At 44.4% G+C, this 16,771-nt stretch overlaps 1 protein-coding gene across 1 annotated transcript in view; it reads right to left on the reverse strand.

Annotated features, from left to right (window-relative positions):
- Window positions 1-16,771, reverse strand: part of LMTK2 (lemur tyrosine kinase 2) — a 104,195-nt gene that overhangs the window by 41,340 nt on the left and 46,084 nt on the right. The window contains exons 3-5 of the mRNA XM_056536913.1: window positions 12,734-12,878; window positions 1,375-1,448; window positions 275-393 (exon numbers count right to left, since the gene is read on the reverse strand). Coding sequence (XP_056392888.1) covers window positions 275-393; window positions 1,375-1,448; window positions 12,734-12,878 — 338 coding nt within the window. The remainder of the gene's footprint in view (window positions 1-274; window positions 394-1,374; window positions 1,449-12,733; window positions 12,879-16,771) is intronic.

Genomic DNA, 16,771 nt, shown 5'->3' on the forward strand with positions numbered 1-16,771 from the left:
TGCAAGTTTATATCAGGCTATGTTCACATATTACTTTTTTGCCATCTGCGCCAATGTATGCAAAGTGTTTATTCTTGTGTTCGTAATCTATAGTCAGCGTGTGCAACATCATGGTTGCCTACAGTTTAACTTCATGTTCTCAGCATATGTAGAGATGAAGGTTTTCCCAGAATGCATGGTTAACAAAGTGTAACCAGAGCCATGGTAAAATGTTCATGTTATGCTGAAGGTTTTAATAAGTTGATCAGTGAAGTACCTGTAAAATGTTACTTACCTATACGGCTCTCCATTTTTGATGAAGTGATCTTGCTCCTTCGGACTTGCACTGGCTCTCAGTTCTTTTACAATCACCCTGGCTATACTGTTGTCTCTGAAAATCTCACCCAACAGAACCTGAAGAGAGAACAATGTGGTTGAGCTTAAGATAAACTGAAGAAACAAGAGCCGAATTTCTTAGCAAACAGAGATAGCCATAACAGAAGACTGAGGAAGTGACTCGGGTCTAAACGTTACAGGCCAGCTTTGATCACTACACCGCTATTAATCTTAAACTTTCATCTGGAGCTACTTTAGGATTAAAAGGGTTTTCCCATCTCATAAAGTGATAACTTATTGCTAGGATATGCCATCACTTTACGATCGGTAGGGATCCGCTCTATGGATTCCCAACAGATCATAAGAATGAAGGAATGTAGCATTCAGAAGCTTCACCAGTGCTGCATCTCCTAACAACTGGTGGGGATCCTGGAGACTAGACCATTAAGTGACTAAATATGCTAGTGATGTGTCCTCATTTTATCAGGAAATACTAATTTAAGTGAAAGGAGAAGTCCTCATATGCAATTCCCATATTAAAAGTTACTATGTTGATTAAACTGATAAATATCAACATAAGAAGAATCAATGCTTCCTATGAGGCAAACTATATTCTATAAATGGACAATGAACATAAACTGCCACAAAATCCTGTTATACGGCCTGCAGGGCATGCTGGGGTCATTTTCCATATTCCATGGCCCCACTGACCTGGCACTAATGAAATACACTACAAGATGTGAAAGTTCTGCAGATTCAAAGAGCTAAAGGAATTGGACCTTCTCCTCCAGCTACTTTATCTTAGGGATACATCATTTAAATTGCAGGAAAACCCCTCCAATGTGGCAATATGTAACTCGCACTCCTTTATGGAACAGGACAAGACATGTCCCACACACTGATATAACAGAAGGTCATATGAAACATCTGCCATCTTACATACCTTCCCAGCTGTGCAGCAGGACATTACAGAAGAGGCTAACCAGCTTTAACAGATGGCAAACACCATGTTACAGTTCTATTTTCCAGTTTAACAATTTATTACAACAGAAATCCTACCTTTGCAAATGAGCCATTACCAATCTCCTGAATGTAGCTTAGGCTGTGGCGGGCAATCTGGAACTTTGATGCATCTAGAGGAATAGAAATATGAAAGAGCCTTAGATACATACATAAGTAGTGAGAATTTGATCAGTGTCTCTGCACAAGCCGAGCAAATACAATCTGCAGCATATCATTTCGTCTGCATTTAAAATGTTGCTTGTCGCGTGGGAGAATAATGGCATGAAAAAAATGTGGGGTATGCGCCACAGGACACAATGGGACTCATTGAGAAAGATCATATTGACTTGCAAAAAGGAGCGTGGTTGATGAGGCTTTCAACATTGCAGCATCTAAAGCTGTGCAAAAAGAAGGGCCTCCACTTGTTACCTAGATTTTAATCTCATATCTTCAGACATGACAAAATATCTTTTTTCACAGACAAAAAAATGAAAGGATTATTTTTTCCATACATAGCGTTACTCTTGTTCATAAGCTCAATCTAATATGGCACCTGGGTCAAAATGTCATGAATGAAAAAGTGCAAAAACAGACCGCGCATAAACAAGAGAGGTACTGTTTTCTAAGGGGACCCAGTAAGATTCTTTCTAAACCAGGCTGCACCACTGTTGATGTTTCCACTGTACTACTCCATTACAAGTGCAGAACAAAACCTCTGATGTGAACAAAGCAGAAGCAGTTCCAAGGTCTAATATCTGCTTTTATGGAAAGTACATTTTAAAAAGGGGTTTCCAGTAAAAAGACAACGTATCCCCCATTCATAGGATAAGTGTCATTGTGGGGGGTCTGACTGTTGCGACCCTCAACATCTCTTGAACTGGACCCCGGGTCTCAGGAGTGCATGCTGCAGGCTCCATTCATTTTATGGAAGCGACACAGCACAGAGTACAGCACTCAGGATTTCCATAGCTCTAAAATAAAGAAAGAATGTAGCGTGGGCCATCTGCAGCAAATACTCCTCTCAGAGACCCAGGGCCTCATTCATGACATGGCGGGAGGTCCCAGCAGTCGCACTGTCCACAATCAGACATTTATCTCATAACCTGTGAATAGGGGAGAAGTGGTCTTTCACTGGACATTCCATTTAGGTGCCCACTCCTGGGCGGCGGGGGGGGATGGGGTTCTGGAATATTGGAATATAAAAATATGGGTCAGTATGAGATAGGGAACTATTTAAAATGCCTTAAAATTGTGTTAAAAAGGAGAAGATTTCTTTCACCTTGCAGGGATAGCTTTTCCAACATTTCATGACCTAAACCTTCATGATAGTTAAAAGGGGTACTCCGCCCCTAGACATCTTATCCCCCATCCAAAAAGGATAGAGGATAAGATGTCTGATCGCGGGGTTCCTGACGTTGGGAACCCTCGAACTTCGGTCCGTGCCTGATGACGGCGATACAGGGACCAGAGTATCGAGAAGTCATGACCCCGCCCCCTCAATGCAAGTCTAAGGGAGGGGGGGGGGCGTGGGTCACCCCCAAGATGTCTAGGGGTAGAGTACCCCATTAAAGCATACCATCCAGTGTGGGACCCAGTGTAATGTCATTCTATAGTGCTGGGTCTCACACTGGAGACTATAGAGAGACCGGGAAGCTCAGTCTCATAATGCCGGAGGGGAGCACGGGCATTCAGGTAGCCAGTCTGTGCCAAACTTAAAATCAATGGGGGAGATTTATCAAAAACTGTGCTGAGAGAAAGTTTACCAGTCGCCCATAGCAACCAGTCAGATCGCGTCTTTCATTTTTCAGAGGCCTTGTAAAAAAGGAAAGAAGCGATCTGATCGGTAGCTATGGGCAACTGGTCAACTTTTCCTCTCCACTGATTTTGACACATCTCCCAATGTAATTTAGAAAAATGCCCATTGTTCTCATTGGCCTTTAAGATGTGTTTGCTGTCAGTGAATGAGAATGCTGATATACATTTAAAGATTATACATCAGTCTTTAGCTGTAAAATGGATACAAGTACTGACCAAAAGTCTAGAGGTAGAAGGAGTCTGCACTTGTTGCTGCAGTGTGGTGCACGTGGATCAGTAGGCATATAATAGGTAGAAGAAATCCCGGCACACGGATAGATGCAAAATCACTTGAAGTGTTTATTCATAGGTACGCATCTCAATACAGCGGCTCACAGGACACGTTTCGGCCACCTCGTGGGCTTCATCAACTGATCTACTGATTGCTATGCGTATTTATGAATAAACACTTCAGGTGATTTTGCATCTATCCATGTGTTCCGGGATTTCTTCTACCTATTAGTTTACTGACCAAAAGTCTGACCTCAATGGCAGCCGGGAATATACACTGAAAAGTGCAAGCTCTATTTATTTTCTCCGCTAAAATCCTGTAAAATTACTGGGTCACCAACAGACCTAATGCAAGTGAACGGGGACTGTCGGGACCCGGCAGTGTCCATTTGCATCAGACCCGTTTCAGGGTCTGAACGCTCAAAAAAAAAAATAATAATAATAATAATAATAATTATAAATGGGTGTTTTCACCATCTTTATGATTATTCTCCCCAAAACCATCGTGCGTTACAGTTTTTCTGCAAAAAAACAGGGCCAGTAAAAGCAGGGCATGCTAGTAAGACAGACGTAGTGCCTTCAGTCTCTGCACGACCGCCTGTTAAGTGTGTGTACTTCACCATACCCTCAAACAGATATTGAAGCATACTGTCAGAGAAATGTGAGTGTCAGTCTCCTTTATATCTTTATCTTTGTATCACATTGGGGACTTATCTTGTACTGAGGACCATGTACCCGACCCGGACTATTTTGCCACTGATAAACCACATGGACTGTACATAAGGACTATAAGATGCCTTTATTTGCATTGTAGTGCAAACTATGGAGTCTATTCTTTTGCAAAATCTGTGACTCTTACATTTTCCTTCAGAAGGTGGGGGGTATGGGGGAGGCCATCCATTTGACCCTTGCCCTGTAACTATAAATTGCTTGCCACAGATGGTCTTGTGTGTGGTCACTATAAAGGCTTCTGAGTTGCCTAAAACAGATCTCCTGCCAGCAATTCCAAACCATTTGACTGCTTTTTTTTTCCCTTTAAATTTCACCATCAACTGCATTTTTACCAAACATATCACATTTTGGTGTGTGAAACCTTTAAAAGGGGGTACTCCAATGGCCAGTGTTCGGAAGTAAATGCCCCTCTTGACATCATTACATTGCCCCCTCAATGCAAGTCTATGGGAAGGGGCGTGACTGCTGTCAAGCCCCCTTCCATTGACTTGCATTGAGGGGGCGTGACAATAGCCACCCCCCACAGAGCAAAAACAGCGGTCGGAACATTTACTTCCGAACGCTGGCCAGTGGAGTACCCCTTTAACCCTTTAAGAACACAGCTCATTTTGGCCTTGAGGACATAGTCAATTTGCATTTTTGCCTTTCCGTTTTTTTCGCCATTCCTTTTAAGAGAGACATAACTCTTATTTTTACATCCACAGAGCCATAGGATGTGCTTTTTTTGCTTTGCACAACCAATCATACTTTTTAATGACACCATTTTTCACATCAAACCATTTTTCATATCAATAAATAAGTGGGGGGAAAATGGAAAAAAAAAATCTAATTTTGGAAGGTTTAGTTTTTACGCTGTGTGCGCGCTTCATGATAAAACTGACGTGTTCATTCTGTCAACACAAAAAACGACCCTCATCTTTACATGCTTTGCTATTCTCCTTTTAAAAACAAACTTTAACAAAATAAGTACCGTATGTTTAAAATTGTCCTATTCTGATCTTTCACCTTGTCATTTTTCCATATCCAGGAATGTATTGCATAAAAGGGCTAGTTTTGTTGCACCATGATATGTCGTTTTTAATCGATATTTTTGCTAATTCCTTCTTGATCAGTTTATTTAATATTTCTGGGATGTGATGTAATTCCCCCCCCCAAAAAAAAATAGCGCAGTTTTGGACTTTTTTCTTTTTAACACCTTCATGGGATTAACATTTCAAGTTTATTTAAATTGGGAAAAAGAAGCTATTTACATTTTTATTGGGGAGGGGCTCAAATTTTTTAAAAGCTTATTTTTAATATTTAACTTTTTTAAATATCCATAGGGGAATATTTATGGCAATCTTTAGATAGTATTACTGTTCAGTGCTATGCATAAGTATAGTTATAGTTAATGATCAGTACAATATGTGATCTACTTTTACAGGCTGCCAGTGGGGAGACTACATATCCCCAGCAACAGCAGGTAAGGAGACTTCCGGATGTCATCTTCACTCAGACTCCCACAATCGTGCTGCTAGTGGTCCGATGAGTTTAGTCAAGCACCGCAATTACTTTAGATGCCATGATTAGTATTGATCACGGCATCTTAAGGGTAAATGGCAAACATTAGCAGGATTGCTGATTTCCGCCATTAGTTCAAGGTCCTGACAGCAGCCAGGACCTGCTGTCTAAAGAGAGCGCAGCTCCTGTACTTGCTTCATAGTTGAATGCGCTTAGGAAGTAAATTTACATCATGGTGCATTAAGGACTAGGACACCAGAACGTACACTTGCCTCCATAGACTTAAAAGGGATAGAAATGGTTATCTGAATCTTTAAAACAGAAGTGATTGGAGACACTTTGTAATACCACACACAACCAAATGGACAGGTGTGGTGGTGCAGCTATGTTTTTCTTCTTCACAATAAACAGGACCTGTGGTCAGCCTCCTCTCCCCAAAATATGATTATTTTGTCATTAAATACATTAGTCTGCTTGGATCACACAAGCTCTTACAGTTTATTGTTGATATATCCTTACATTCATATATGATGTGGATTTATAGTTTAACAATTCAGGGAATCAGTCAGATGGGTAAGAAATAAATTTTCATAATTTTAATGAATATCAGGTGCTAGGCTGGAGACAGGGAGTTTTATTGTTTTACATTCAAGGGTGAGCATGCATAATTCACATCCCATGACTGTATAATCCCCCCATCCCACCCATCTGAAAGACTCCCTGAATTGTCAGACAAACTATGAACCTTCATATCTCAGAAACGGGAGGATGTATCAAACTGTAAAAAGGCCTGTGATCAGGCAACCATAAGCTGTTTAATGCAGTCTCGTTTTTTGGGGGTTGGCCACAGTTCCTCTTTATGATGGTTAATGGTCAAAATAATGCTACACATACCTGCTGATTTTGTATGACTGACAGTCAAATAAGGTTATGATCCAACTTTCCCTCAATGACCGTTGTGAGCGGGGAACTATTGGGCTCCATCAGAGGTGTTTGTCAGGGTTTTTCTCCAACCTTCAGAATTCATGCCTTGTCAGCTGGATAGGCAAGTGTAAGGGGAGGTCGGCAAAAATAGCTGCCAGTGGAGGGAAGATTTACTTTATGGCCACCTTAACAGGCTTTAAGACAGTTTCCACAAAAAAAATGTGTGACTGCAGTTCAGGGCTATAATAAATCATGCAAGTAGCAATAGAAGTAATGCAATGCAGTCACAAGGAAGTCAAGTTTTTAGAATTGTAAACTCCCCGTATTTATTTATTTACATTTTTCAGTGCTGCACCAGCGCTAGCACATGTCTGCACATTATATAACAACAATCCACATACTGCAAAGTAGGCACCACTCTCTTCATCCTCCACCATCAGCATAGGGCTAAAGCACATAACTCTTAATGCTGGGCGTTCTGAGGATGCCCTGACAGTTCAATGCCAGGTAGTGGAGACTTAATCACAGAAACAGTAGAACATATCAATCTCTAGTAGGAAAGATTTTCTGCAACATACTGCAGAAAGCCAGGTTACAGCTGTTACACACGCTTCTTCAGACCCGCGACTAGGGTCTAAAGAAGCAAGTGTAATGCGTGTAACAGCTGTAACTTGGGTTTTCTGCAGTATGTTGCTCCTTGTTAGTTCAAGGCTCTTGATTTAACGTTTTTACCAAAATAAAGGACTGATTTTATCGCTACGGAGAAGTGAGTGCTTTCCTTACTAGAGATTGATACATTATAGGGATCGACCAATATCGTTTTTTTAGGGCCGATACCGATAATCGGTGGAGGTTAGGGCCGATAACTTATACCGATATTCCGGTATAAGTTATCGGCTATTTATCCCCCCGTGACACCGCTGCAGATCATTGATTTAAAGCGGGCGCTTTAAATCAATGCACTGCAGTGGCTTTTGCGGTGCCATAGGCCGCCGCCACCACCACCCGCTTCTCTCCCCCTACCTGTCAGGGTGGTCCGGGAGAGAGAGTGAGAGAGAGTGAGAGATTGAGAGAGAACGCCTTAGATGCAGGTAGACCCTTACGGTGGCCGTCCGTAAGAACAAAAAAGGAATCTCACTGACGAAAACAAGATGTAATTGAGAGGTAGGTATGCACCGCCCGTACCACATCAAGTTTATGAAGCATATCCTCATTAAGGTGGAAAGCTGAAACCACCTTAGGCAAGAAAGAAGGAACCGGACGAAAAACAACTTTGTCCCGATGGACAATTAAAAGGGAGAGTGGCAAGAAAGAGCCACCAATTCCGAAACCCGTCTGATGGAGGTAATTGCCACAAGGAACACCACCTTCCAGGAAAGGAGACAAAGGGAAACCTCCCTGAGGGGTTCAAAGGGCGTGCCCTGTAGAGCACCAAGGACCAAATTCAGATCCCTAGGAGGTGTAGGAGACCTGTAAGGAGTAGCCGCGTGGGCCACTCCTTTTAGAGAAGTCCGAACGTGAGAATCAGATGCCAGAGGGCGTTGGAAAAGAATGGAAAGGGCAGACACTTGACTCTTTAAGGAGCTGAGAGCTAATTGTTGATCCAGCCCTGACTGCAAAAATGAAAGAAGTCGAGGAAGGGAGAACACAACTGGAGAAAGATTGGGATTCGGACCAACGAAAATAAGACCGCCAGGTACGGTGGCAAATCCTTGCGGAAGAGGGCTTGCATGCCTTAAGCATTTTGCGAATCACCTGTGTTGAGAAGCCACGGGCCCTTAGTACCGCGGTCTCAAACGCCACGCCGTCAAATGCGACGGTAAATTGAGGTGGCACACGGGACCCTGAGAGAGAAGGTCTGGACGAAGTGGAAGGCGCAGCGGAACGTCGTCCAGGAGCCGGAAGACGTTGGCGTACCACGCCCTCCGAGGCCAATCTGGAGCCACGAGAATGGCAGGAATGAGGAAGGAGAGGAAGGGGAGGGAACAGATAAGGAAGGGCAAACCCGACCAAGGAATTACCAGTGCGTCCGCTGCTAGAGCACGGGGGTCCTGTGACTTTGAAACATAGAGGTGAACCTTCTTGTTGTGGCGGTATGCAAAGAGGTCCACATCTGGAGTTCCCCAGATCTCTGCAAACACCTCTGGATGAAGGGACCACTCTCCGGGATCGGGAGAGGACCGGCTTAGGAAGTCCGCTTCCCAATTGTTTACGCCTGGAATGTGGATAGCCGAGATGGCCGGAACCCTGAGCTCCGCCCAGAGAAGGATCTTGGAAACTTCGTCCATCGCCGCCGAGCTGCGGGTGCCGCCCTGGCGATTGATGTATGCCACCGCAGTGGAGTTGTCCGACTGGACACGAACTGGGCGGCCCTGGAGAAGGTTCTCCCAATGTAACAGACAAAGGTAGATTGCTCTCAGTTCCAGGATGTTGATCGAGAAGAGCGTCTCCCTGGGAGACCAAAGGCCCTGGACTGTCCGGTCTCGGAAGACACCCCCCCCCCCAACCCGAAAGGCTGGCATCCGTCGTGACTATCAGCCAATGGAGGGGCAGGAAGGAGCGTCCCTGAAGAAGCAGGGGGGAGCGGAGCCACCACAGAAGAGAGCGTCGAGATGCCCGAGGAAGTACGATCTTGCGATCGAGGGACAATGGAGATCTGTCCCACCGGGATAGAATCGCAAGTTGAAGGGGACAGAAATGAAACTGAGCAAAGGGAACAGCCTCCATGGCCGCCACCATACGACCCAGGACTTCCATGCAAAATCGGATGGACACTGGGGAAGGGTTCCTGAGTATACAAACCCCTGGTCAATCGTCAAGGGTCTTGGTCAAGGGTCAATCGCTTGCCTGTTGAGAAGCTTTAGATCCAAGATTGGGCGTACGGAACCCCCCTTTCTTGGGAACTACAAAGAGGTTGGAATAAAAACCTCGAAAGCGTTCCCTGGGAGGAACCGGGACAATGACCCCCTGAATGAGGAGGGACTGAATTGCACCCCGAAAGGCCTTTGCCAAAGAGGGAGACCGCGGAGCTCGGGAAAGGAAAAAACGATCCTTTGGAAGAGAGGCAAACTCGATCCGGTAACCGTTGGACACCACGTCTCTGACCCAGGAGTCCTGCACCTGTGTGGTCCAGACGTCCCGGAAGAGTAACAAACGACCTCCCACCCGAGAAAAATCCACGGGTGGGGGCGTCCCTTCAGGCAGAGGTGGGTTTGCGGGTACCCGCCTTGGGCGCAGAGCGGCCCGAACGGTTATCCGATTTCCTGGAAGAAGGGAGCCTTCTTGTCCCGAGAAGGCGCCTGCCTAGTCCCCTTCGTGACCCCAAAGGTCCGAAAGGACCGAAAAAAAGGTAGATTTACGGCGGGAGGTAGAAGAACCGGCCTTATTTTGAGGTAATAAGGAACTATTCCCTCCCGTGACTTCCGAGATGATCTCGTCTAGGCGCTTACCAAAAAGCCGAGAGCCAGTAAAAGGAAGCTCAGTGAGAGACCTTTTAGAAGCTGCGTCCGCATCCTAGGCTTTAAGCCACGCGGATCTACGGAGAGCTACAAGGTTACCCACTGCAAAAGCAGCCCAGCGGGCCGTAGCCTCAAAGGCAAACTTAGCCAAGGTTTCCACCTTTTTGTCCACTGGATCCTTAAAGGATGCAGCATCGGACAGTGGTAAGGTAGTGGTCTTAGATAGACGGGAGACTGGTGGGTCCACCGTAGGAGGTGAGGTTCACTGGGTCATAAGGTTCTTAGCAAAGGGATAACACGCTTGAACTTTCTTTATTTCTTGAAACCTCTTGTCAGGGAGCCTCCAGGCAGACTGTAGCAAGGCTTGATATTCAGCATGGGAGCTGAATGTTTTGGGCGCCGGACGGGCAAGATAAAAGGAAACTTCTGGGACAGCGTCTGAAGTTCCTGGGTCCTCCAAAAAAAGTGTCTCTTATGGCCGAAACCAATGAGTCCGCCGTATCGGTCATGGCTGCGTGGTCTTCTGAGTCAGAGACAGAAGCAGCCTCATCAACTAGTTCACCAGGGGAGTTGGAACGGGTGGAGGCAACCTTAGAGGAGGGAGACACTGACCTGGCGCGCCGTTCTGGAGATTCAGAACGGCGACTCGGGGAAAGTCTTCTAGAAGAAAGACACTTGCTGGGAGATGTAGCAAAGGGACGGTACCCATGAGAGGAACGCCTACGCCTGTACCAAACTCCGGAGAGGAGTCAGAGGAATAAGCCCTATTACGCTTGTGAGAGCGTTTAAAATAGGGTGAGGGAGAGCAAAGCTCTCTAGGGGAACAGTGTAAGGAAGACCTCTCTAAGGCAGTCATCACAGAGCAGGAGACCTGTGCCAAGTCAGAAATAGACAGAGAGGGAAGAGACCCATATTGGAGGGGCAGCAGAACCCACTGGGTCTGGGGGACCAATCAAAAAAAGAGGGGCCGGACTAGACTGAGACGCCTCTGATTGGCTGACAGATCCCTGCTCAGTCCCCATTGGCCAGAGAGATTTGCGCTCTTCCAAGGGCGTGAACTCTGCTGAGAAGGAGGAGGCTGGTAAATAATGGCGCCCGCTCCCGTCCCTGAAGCTTATGTGAGTGAAGGGGAATGGGAGCGAGCGAGAATGCCGGCGCAGCAGCCGCTGCGAAAGTGAAAGTAAACTGCGCCCCGGCCGCGTCGCATAGGACGCGGCCAGAGCACAGAAGATTTTAAAGTAAAAAAGGCAGCCGCGGCTGCTGATAACAGTGAAATAAAGTGCCCCCCCAGCTTATTTGTCACCTGCGTCATGCCGGGCTTAAAAAGCAGGGAAAAGTGGGGGACCCGGACCCATAAGGTACAACCTCAAGTGCAGACCGTTGGCGAGAGGGGGTTAACAGTACATCCACAATGCTTGTGCCCCCTCAATCGCAAATGGGGAAACAGTGAACGCTATGTTCCTGAGTCCCCACCTGAAAAAAGAAAAATAAAGGGGAATAAGAAAAACTAAACGTCCCTATTCTATAAAAATAAAAAAATGTTAGACCAAGTCTAGGGAGAAACCCTCTTCTGCAACACTAAGCTTAAACTGATTACCTCTGGCTCTGTAGGCGGGTATATATGCTGCTGGGAGGAGCCGACTTTTTGGTTTCCTTAGTGTCAAGTCTCCGAGCAACAACAGCATACACCCCAAGGTCTGTGTCCCCCAATGGAGCCGATAGAGAAATAATATATATATTAATTACATTAAGTTCACAACCAACAGGAACATTCTGAATGTCAAGCGTGAAGACATTTTTTTTTTTATAAATGGTGATGTTTAGCATCTCCCTGAGTTGTTATAATCCAGCTCTGTATTAAGAGATTCTCAGTACCAAGTCAGCAAGGAGTGGATGGGATTAGGTTTGACAAATGTCATACTTTATAAAGAAAACCTTCACTTCCTGATGATGAGCAAGTAAAACTAATGCAAATTGAGAAATTAAACTGGGTCATCCGTTCTTCCTTGCTGTAGTGCAAACTGAGTCTCCTGACTCTTATTAACCATTATCATCCTGCTTTAATGGATATGGGGGAATCATAGATATAAGGGCATTTATTTTAAAGAAACCCAGGAATCTGCTGCTGTTCTGTAGATCTATGACACAACACTGGCTGTTATTTTGCTGGTGCATGGCATATTGTGTCCCTGAGCTGCACAAACTCAATAAAACAGCCCACTCTGCTATTTTCAGAGTCCCAGACAACTCCAGCCTCTGCAACCAGGCCTGATTGGGGGGGGGGGGGGGGGTGCCCTTCTTCTAGAGATAGGGGTGGGTCTATCAGAAATGTATAGCACATAACCTGTGGTTAGACCATTAATGTTTGAATTGGAGCTACCCCTTAAATAAATCATATCCAGATGTTGTAGAAAAAAATAAAATAAACTCAATTAAGTTTGTGCAGAACCTGACGTGCAGTGTTTTACATACTCAGCATATAAAACATTGTGGATATGCTGCAGATTCTCCACCGATCCACATAGAAATGGTATTCTGCAGATCTGCAGCTAAATCCGCAACAGAATTTTAAATACATAGATTCTCTTTTTTTTCACATTATTTTTTTCCATTCTGTACAAACACTGCTGTGGCAAAGCTGCATTATGCAAAGTCTACATCATTTCCCTCCCGTGTGGCTGTATTCTAATAAGATTCTGGATGAACCACTTACTAACCTTGAGGAGTCTGCAGCTGTGTTGGAACAGATAAAGAGACGGTAGGGACTGTTAAGGTGAAGACATCCGCAGGAGACTGGTTGGTCGGTGTGTCTTCAGCTGGAGGGGTAAAGTCAATTTCATCATCAAAATGATCTTCAAACTCCTAAAAGGAAAGCATAGCTTTGTTAAGCAAAAATGTCAGACGACACACACAGCTGGAGGCAGAACAATGTATTACCAGTCACATTATTGTACAGAATTTATCTGAACACTAATGACATTATCACAGGAGAATACTATAGTGAGTGCTGTAACAGCAACTAAAAGTGATTATTATGATTACTGATCAATACATATATATAAAAAATATATTATATTTTCCTTGTGAGACATATCAGCATGCTATTTTCCTGTAACCAAGATGAAAACCTTGGAACGAGGCCAAAAGCAGCAAGATAAGTCAAAAGACAAAATATTTGAAGAGTGAGAGGGCAACATAAGTGAACTATGGCCAAGAGAGAAATGAATACTTTAATATGCTAATATACACAGACGCAATACTCAAATAACCAATTAAAATATAACGATTATTTTGACGTGATAACTAACCTCCCCTTTTTGTCAAATGTAAAAACCAATGTATTTCCGTGTAATAAACAGAACTCTCAGAACTCTTTGGGACAGTTCCTGAGCTTCCTGCTGAGAAAGAGTTTTATACCAACTTTTTGTCTGGTGTATATTTCTTGTGTCGACACTCAGCAGTATACAGCGGCAGTCATGCACATTTTAAAGGCCTAAACCCAGCCAGCCTTAAAAGTATATTCAACTTAAAAGCAAATGCATCAATCAAGAAGGGACATTCCCACAATATGAATGATCTATCATACCAGCTCTGGATGCAATAAACAGTAAAAATGCTGAGGAACAAAAACAACAAACATGGTGACAGTTCATATCAGGAGTATAAACTAAAAATGGAAAAAGTGTGACAAATTGTAATAGTTTATTAGGAGATCAGCATATTGTTGTCTCCTATACAAGTTCAATTCCTGGAGAAGGGCTAAATATATAATAAAGAAAAATGTTTTTTAAATTTCTACATAATAAAAATCCTAATCACCCATTCCTTTCCCACAACACCTAATTGATAAAGTGTGTGTGGAAAGGTCAAATGTACTAATATATAAATGCTATTTATCCCACTTGTTACACACCCCGAGAAAAAAAATATTTCAATGTAAGAATTGAAAAGTGTTGGCCACCTCGCATAGAAAAAAAAAAACATACAATAAAAAGTGATTTAAAAAAAGTGTTACCTATCCGAAACTAGTACCAATGAAAATGACCGGGGGTCAAAATAAGGCAACCCATAGCAATGAATAAAATTAAAGAAGTAAAACAAACTACATCAATTGGGTGCTGATCAGAAGAATAAAGTTAAATTGGCAGTTGTTAACTTAATTCTCAGTTATATATCAGACAGGAGGCTCATATCTTGCATTAATCTTTCTTTAATTAATGCTCATAGCAGAAAAAAATCTTTATACAAACGTATTTAATAAAAATCTTTTAAAAAACTACATATCCCAGCAGTCCCCTGTGAACTCCTCCTCCTATCCCAGCATTCTGGCTGCTATATAAGGGACTGCTTGAAGATCCTCTTTCTTTCTGCTCATAGCAGACAGATAAGTACCTATAATATATTTGTTTCTTAAATCTCTTTTAGATGTATGTTTTCTCTGTTTGAGACATTTCATCTTTACCTTAATGTTATATCTACCAGTTGTTTATATATATTTATATAGATATATATATATTTCCTTCTATATATTTTTTCTCTCTTTCTGTTTCCTGTTAGTTTTGCGGTATTGTTTTTTCTAATACTATCGTCTTTCGCTATAATTTCGCATCAGTGCTCAAATATATTCTTGTGCCTGGTGCGCTACTCTGTTCTTTTCCCCCTCTTCCTTACCCAGCGCCATTTTGTGAATTTTCGCACCTTCTTCCTTCCTTCCCGCCGCTGAATGTCTGTTGCGGGGAGGGAGGAGAGGTGGGCGTATCCTCTATGACGTGCGCCGGGTGACGCGCGTTTGCCGACGCCGCACACCCAATCACAGCGCTCCTGGTCGGAAATCTCGCGAGATTTCGGCTGGCCCTCGCTGTAACTTGTATACGCCTCCTCTCTTCATCGCATTGTTGTGCGAGCGGAGAGAGGAACGCCAACGGTTGTTAGCTGTGCTTCTAATAAGTCAGTTCAGGTAGACCTATTACCCCCTATCCTTTCACCTTTATTACTAATAGTTAGATCAGTGGAGCTCATACCTGCCTCACCTTGGAATAGTCTATAACTATCGCTACTTGTAGCTTTCAGATAGTCTGTGATGCCAGGGGATAACACTAAAGTTCCTTTCCCTGGCATGTCTTCTACTGCTGGTGAGGCAATAGAGTTAGAAGCCTCCCACATAATGTCAGCTTCTCAAATACAAGACCTCATTAATAGGTCCGTCCAGGCGGCATTAGCCTCTGCGGTTCATCCCTCTACTTCAGGGGAGAAACCTAAAAAAGGTAAAGCGCTGAGTAAGCGCAAACATATTGCTGGACACTCCGACTCCCCGGCAGGGGAAGAAAACAATATGCCCCAGACAGGACCTACCCCGGCCTGTCACACCCCGCATGTTAAAGAATATGACCGACCCTTGGGCCTCAAGGAGAACAATCATAAGAGGCATAAGTCCACTAATAGAGCAAAACCAAACTCTTTTGACACGTCCAATGATGAGTCTTCTGAAGCCTCTGAGGTGGCTGAGACCACAGACTCAGAATCTGATACAGAGGAGGCGGGGTTTATGGCTGAAAATTCTGACGCCACTCCGGATATACCATCCGAGACACTTTTAGATTCACTTGGTCAACCATTTTTCAGCCCGGAAGCAATCACACACCCTCGCTCCGGAGATTGGGCACCGTTACCGCAAGTCGCGGACTATATAGAATTTTGGACCAGGAGGTCCCTGGATAGAGCTAATCGCAACAAATTGCGAGCCGAATGTCCCAGACCTTACGTGGCCAGAAAGGTGGCTTCTACACCGGAAATAGACCCGGTCTTAGTAAAATATTTGACTCGCTCTGGCAAATATGCCAAAAAGGGAATTGAAAGATCTTTTAAGGTGATCCAGGATCGTGTATTGGACCTTCTAGGTCCCTTGACCAAGATTCTTAACCTTTCCGAACAAGCAGCGTCCACTGCCCAACCGGTGGATCTGGTACAATTGAGAGGCTGGGCCCAACGGGCAATCTGCATGTTAGGCAGTGCCAACACCACTTGTTCCATTGAGCGTAGACAGTCTATTTTGATGAAATTGGAACCCCAATTATCTCATTTTGCAGAAACCGAGCCAGGTCCCTCAGCTGAAGGTCTATTATTCGGAGAGGACCTCATAAAGAACATAAATAAATTTGTGAGTCTTTTCAGCCTAGATAAGGCCCAGACCTCCCTAAAAAAGGCGGGTCCAAACACAAAGGTTTTTGGCAAGGCCGGCAGGGGCAGAGGGCGACCTGTCGGCCGTTCGGCTCAATACAGGCCCTACACTAGACCAGCCACTCAACCGTACGCTCCTACTCAGCAACCGTACGCATTACCTGTGGCACAACCTGCTCCCTTCTTTCCCTCTCGTGGACGACCCTGGCGAGGACGTGGAGGCCGAGGATTTACCAGATCTCGCCCGACGACCGGTGAGTACACTCCCATCTCCTCTTCCATACACGTTGGTGGGAGGCAGACTGAGGTATTTTATCCACATCTGGTCCGCAATTACGGCAGATGCTTGGATCCTCAATACGGTAGCAGGGTACCAGATAGATTTTCAATCTCTTCCAAAATTGAACATTCCACATCCCATTCGGTTTTCTTCCCTAAACGTAGATCTCAGACAACGAGCTCCAAGAGCTTGTATCGAAGCAGGCAGTGCAAGAGGTAGATCCTCTCTCTCCCGGGTTTGTCAGCAACCTATTCCTTGTCAAAAAGAAAGATGGCGGTTATCGCCCAGTGATCAACTT

The sequence above is a fragment of the Hyla sarda genome, chromosome 8, assembly GCF_029499605.1.
Source record: "Hyla sarda isolate aHylSar1 chromosome 8, aHylSar1.hap1, whole genome shotgun sequence".
Taxonomy (NCBI): Eukaryota; Metazoa; Chordata; class Amphibia; order Anura; family Hylidae; genus Hyla; species Hyla sarda.